The 6,000-nt window shown below is 39.7% G+C and overlaps 1 protein-coding gene across 3 annotated transcripts in view; it reads left to right on the forward strand.

The window, feature by feature from the left end:
• Positions 1-6,000, forward strand: part of Abi3bp (ABI family member 3 binding protein) — a 209,840-nt gene that overhangs the window by 135,232 nt on the left and 68,608 nt on the right. Inside the window, exons 20-23 of one of the 3 annotated variants that reach the window (XM_029544381.1) lie at positions 493-579; positions 1,000-1,047; positions 5,071-5,130; positions 5,303-5,389. The exons of the other annotated variants lie outside the window; for them this stretch is intronic. Of the exons in view, the coding sequence (XP_029400241.1) occupies positions 493-579; positions 1,000-1,047; positions 5,071-5,130; positions 5,303-5,389 (282 nt within the window). The remainder of the gene's footprint in view (positions 1-492; positions 580-999; positions 1,048-5,070; positions 5,131-5,302; positions 5,390-6,000) is intronic. 3 annotated transcript variants of the gene reach the window in all.

Raw genomic sequence — 6,000 nt, forward strand, 5'->3', positions numbered from 1 at the left:
AAAAAACAAGCTAACTAAACTCACATTTTTATGTAACTGGATAATGATAGAAAATGCCAAAGCACCTGGGACAAAAAAATAAGGGGGAAAAAGGCAAACATAACCAGAACAAACTGCAGGGGGCAAGCCAGTAAGGAACATCCCTTCCAGGAGCCTGCCTCTGGCCCTGTTTGTGGAATTCCTGCTGTGGCTTCCTTGAGTGATTAGGTTGGGGCTTGGAAATGTGAGTCAAATCTTCACCAAACTCCTTATGGTCTATACACCACAACAGAAAGCCAAACTAGGACAAGGGTTTTGGTAACTAGGAATGGGGTTGCTCCTTGGACACCTCTGGAGAAATAAAAGCATTCCAACAAGAAAAAAGGGGGACAAAACAGAATGTGTCCGGATTGAATCAAGAGGTTAAAATATGTGACTAAACTACATGTAACCTTTACTCTCCATTTCTAGCATTACCCTTTCTCTGCTAACTAGAAATTTTCCTTTCTTTAGCTCCACGTGAGACCAAAAAACCAGGTCGCCACCGCCTCCGCCGTCCTAAAACCACACGTAGTCCTGAAGTACCCAAGTCCAAACCTGGTAAATGTGACATTTAGGGTTCCGGTTAGGTTCCGGTTACCATAGATGCAATGATGTGGCTTCTACCCCTCCAAAGAGCTGGGCTTTAGGAAACAATATGGTTGGTTTGTATACTTGAGATCTTTATATCCACTCTCGACGTCCATGTTATAAATGATGCAACCATGTCTTTACTTGCAATTAGTAAGTGTACAATGTAAAAAGCTGGCCCACTAAGTGGATTATTAAAACAAGAAACTTTAGAGTCTTATAGCTGATTCATATGGAGGACTGTTGAGGTCTGGGAAAGCAAGAGTGGATTGACTAGCAGGAGCAAAAGGAGAATTATAGTCAGGAAAAAAGGGAGACTTTGTGTACAGCTTCTGCCTTAGGATGCCACTCCATGGTATAATTAGTGTTCTTGGTGTTTTGCTTCCATAGCTCTTGAACCTGCCACCATGCCACCGGAGAGCTTGGTACCCAAAATTGGTAATTCTGCATCCTTTCTTGCTGTCTTGTCACTCTTTCTTCTCATGGACTCCAACCCATGCATGGCTGAAGTTCTCTCACCCCATCACCTCATCAACCATGTTTCCCTTCATTCCCTGTGTGGGTGGGAAGAGCCTGGAACCTGGAGAAATCTTCCAGTATAATCTGCGACACTGGGGTAGGGAAGCTCTGTGGTCTTACGCACAGCTTCCCCGTTCTCTGATGACCCTCTGTCCTTCAGTCACATGTCCTGGTGTTCAGAGAGCCATCTGTTCTTCCTCACAGATGTCTGTGGTCTGCTTGGACTAAACAAATGGCAGATATTGTTCCAGTTTCATTTCTAATTGGTGAATGTTTTGAGCATGTTTGGGTACCACAGGCTGATGATGATCTGGGGCCCAGCATAAAACTGGTGGTTTGTCTTTGCAACTTGAGACCACTCAGTATTCCAAGATAACTGTTATTCTTTTTAGTGGTGAAACTGTGACTATAATTGTTTTACTGTGACTTTTCAGAATTCAGTTTGTCTCTGATCATTTTAAGAATTTCCCCCAAATCGTTAGCCATGTGTCACTATTTCTTGCGTTAATAGCAGATGTTTATGGGTAATTTTCCAGGTTTCTTCTTGAGCAACTTGAAAATTCCCTATCTTACTGTTTTGTACCAAAAGCAAAGCGGTAAAAATGATACACTTAGTCCTTAAATGGTGTATTCAAGAAGAAAGTCCTATGATGGTTAATACTTTGACTAAGAGAGACATTTTAGGCATTTTCTTAAGATTGTTCTTCCATGGAAAATGAATGGTACAAATGAAGAGCTAAACTGAGCATGATTTCCACCATTCCAGGGACTACTTTTATATTTGAATTGAGTCTACACAGAGTGTTTCTCAGCTTATACATCCTTCATTTTGACAGCCACAACCATGACCATTATGCTAATTTTAATACCTTCTAGTTCCAAAACTACCCCAGAGACCTAAAGCCACACGCAGGCCAGAGGTACCCCAAGTCAAGCCTGGTAATTAATGCCTTACATTTTCAATGCCTTAAGCATGTACATGGAAAAAGAGTATGCGCGTGACATTGATTTCCACATTCCCAGCTTAACTCACTGTAACACCCTGGGAAGCAGCTGCTTCATAAACCCAAAGCCACACCTGATATGCCACCAACTAAGTCCCGTAAACGTAATTCACATTGTCCTAGTTTAACACACTTTAATATGTTGAAATGTCACTGAAAGGGTTTCTATATGCAGCTGATAATATAACAGAGCACTGTCATTTTGTTCTTTGTATTCACATTGTGTATAGAAAATAACACTTTATACCTGATAGTCTTATATATCCCATGTGCTATAAAAAGCATTTTTAGGCCTTTCTGAGTTTATAATGAACAGAAGTTGAACTTTTCTGCACCTGTGACAACTTAAAGTGACTTTGCTAGCTATTTTTAGATACTGCACGCAGGAGGGAACATGTATTCCTCTGCGATGGGTACAACTGAAAGAGTCACCACATAGGACTTGGCTTCCTTTGAACTACTTGTTGATATTTTAAATAGTAACTGGGTGGTTTTCTACAACATTAAAAAAAAAAACAATTTATATAATAGTTTCGAAAATTCAGTTCACAACTGAAATTTTCTCCTAAGATTCCAACCAGTATTAAAACTCTCATTTACTAAGAGGTCTTCTCATTATAAATTAAGCCCATCAGGAAAGCAGTCTGCATCAAGCCAGAATAAACTGTGCTCGTTATCTGTGAACTAAATATCGCAAGTATCACAAGTACTTAAGGTTGTTTTCTCTTCATCTGTCTCTTATGTTTGATGCTGCAGCCCATGAACCAGTCACAATGGGAAGTGCAGCCCCTGCCCTAGCCATAGGTAACACACGTCTCCCTAGCTCATGTTTCCCTGAGAGTTTGCCTCTCATCTCTCTCATCACCTATATGTTCAGTTTCATCATCATTCAGACTTATCCTATTTGTTACTTGCTATATTTGGCAGAGGCCATTTTTTAACATGATGCTAAGCACTCTTGCATTCTGCTCAGCTAAAGCACCTGAACGTTGTCCTTCCTTTGACCTTCAGAGTCAAACAGATTGCTTGCAGCACCTAATACTGCCAAAATCCAGAGGACCCTGTCCATCCATCTTTCAAGGCAGGGACTTCCTGAAGCTTTTCTTGCATGTGTGTGAGACCATAAAGTTGGTTGGAGCTTGAGATGAAGCTTATCAGTTCTGATAATGGTCCTTTCTTCCTGGATTCCACAGTATTCAGATGTGAATGGACCTTTCTGCTGAGATACTCATCTTGTGAAAAGTTCTAACGATGACTTCATCACCTTGTCCTAGCTTCCTTCATCATCTCTGTGTGTCATTAATTTGGATGCTGATCTCTGCTGCCTTTTCGTCCAGCCTCAGGGAAAGTCAATCTCTATACCAGTGCTTAGAGGACTTTAGATTATGATAAAATCGAAACTTATATGAAATCTCCTAGATTTAAAGAAAGGAAAAATACATAGAGATACTGATTTAATACCAGAATTGTAATTCTTCATTTCTGGTCTATGAAGATGTATTTCATTTATAGAAATCAGATATAATGAGATAAAAAGTTGTATGACTTCCCTTTTATTCTGAATTATCTTTTTTTTTTCAGTTGCGGGGCAGGGGTCTGAGAATTGAAACTAAGTTTTGTTTTTGTTTTTTTTTTTATGTTATAGAGATTTATTTATTTATTTATTTTATTTTCTTTATTTACATTTCAAATGCTATCCCGAAAGTTTCCCATACCCCTCCCCCCACCTCTGTTCCCCTACCCACCCACTCCCACTACTTGGCCCAGGCCTTGCCTTGTGCTAGGTCATATAGAGTTTGGAAGACCAAGGAGCCTCTATTCCCACTGATGGCCGATTAGGTCATCTTCTGCTACATATGCAGCTAGAAACACAAACCCAGGGGGTACTGGTTAGTTCCTGTTGTTGTTCCACCTACAGGGTTGCAGCCCCCTTCAGGTACTTGGGTACTTTCTCTAGTTCCTCCATTGGGGACCCTGTGTTCCATCCAGTAGCTGGCTGTGAGCATCCATTTCGGTGTGAAACTAAGTTTTTATTCATGCTACTTGAGGGACCCTATGCTGAGCAATACTGCCAGTCCTCCATATCTGTTCACATACTGGATAATTGCATGTAAACTAACCATTTGAGATAAGTAAACACAGAAACATAGTGAACAACACATTTACCATAAAGAGAAGACCTTCGGTTTACATCTGTGTGCTTGTCACAGATCTTCAGAAAATGGTACAGTTGACAATATTTCCTATTCTAGTAACCATCAAAAATAATGGTGGTGAGTGTGTTTGAAACATAACAGAAGCCGCCATAGCCATTTTCAGAATAAGTTAGGATACCACATCATATGACTGTGCAGCAACAGTGTCAGAATAGGTAGAATCAGATGGTCAAATACAGGGAAATACTTTCAGTAACTTCACAGCCATTCTGGGTAAAAATTGTGTGTCTTACAGTATAAGTGGGCAGAGAATCCAGCCAGCTACTGGCAGTCATAAAGTTTCCCTAGACTTTAAAAATGCTTTTAAACATAGCTGTCTTACATTCTTTGATCACATCTGTGTCAGAACTAACATCCTGTGACTTCTTCCACTAATCCAAAAATTATGAATGTTATCAAATAGCATGTTCGACCTATAGAAAATCTTCCTCCATCTTACTATACATGCCTCTCGAATGTACCCACAAATATATTTGAAATTTGCCTTGATTTATGACTTTCTTTGTTCTATAAAACTATACAAACTTCATGAAACTGTTTCCACATTGAAGCATGGAATTTAGGGTAATCTGAATGTGTTTCTGGCCCATGGTCACTCAAAATATCTGCGAAATAAACTATCTCTTATCCACTTAAGAAAAAAAAAGGCTTAAAATGTATCACCTTTATGATGAGTTACTTTGTATATTTCTTAATTTCTGTCATGTATTGCTTTTGGTCAGTTACTACTACAGACATTGAACCTGTAATTACGAGAACCAAGGCATCCGTGACAACATTAGGTAATAACCTTTTAGTCCTTACCATCTTTTTAAGTCTTTAGTCTTTACATTCTCTGCTTATTGTCTGACACTTTTTCCCTCTAACTCGAGAATCAGAAACTTTACATTCACATGTTCATCTTTCTTTAGTCCTGAACCCATGTAATCCCAGTAACCACTTTGCTTTCTCTAGCTCCAAAACCACCAAGACCAAGAACGCACCGACAACGTACCAAATACAAAACCACCCAAAGCCCAAAGGTACCTCATAGTAAACCAGGTAAATGTTCTTGGCTCATGTAGCTCTTCTCTGGCTATGACTAAAGTAATAATTACACATGCGATTAAGGGTGAAGGCCTTAGAAAGCAGCTTCCACCAGCATGGAGTTCTGTCCAATCCCTAGGCTTTCCTATGCTGTTTTCATGAGGAATTCCATGGTACCAGAAAAATTTTTTGTTTTCTTCCTCTGACATTTAATTATACTCTGCTCTTTGATTATAAATAGGAAAACTCCATCTATTTAGTTTACTTGATGAAACGCCACATTAGCATCTGTGAACTATGCGCTAGAGGTAACAAGTGACTTAGATGACCAAAGGAACAACTCCCATGAATGAAAGTAAAGGATAGGGGGGGCGCAGCAAGTAGTCATTGTTTTATCAACTGTTAGGCAAATAATAAGTTCTTCAGTTTAAAAAAAAATGTATATATGGGCTAATAGATGTAACCTGAAACCTTTAGCCTTTATAGATTTGCCAGCAAGAATGAGCCTGAGGGTACTGGTTAGTTCATATTGCTGTTCCACCTATAGGGTTGCAGACCCCTTCAGCTCCTTGGGTACTTTCTCTAGCTCCTCCATTGGGGGCCCTGTGTTACATCCAATAGCTGAC

Source organism: Mus pahari, chromosome 12 (assembly GCF_900095145.1).
Source record: "Mus pahari chromosome 12, PAHARI_EIJ_v1.1, whole genome shotgun sequence".
Classification (NCBI taxonomy): Eukaryota; Metazoa; Chordata; class Mammalia; order Rodentia; family Muridae; genus Mus; species Mus pahari.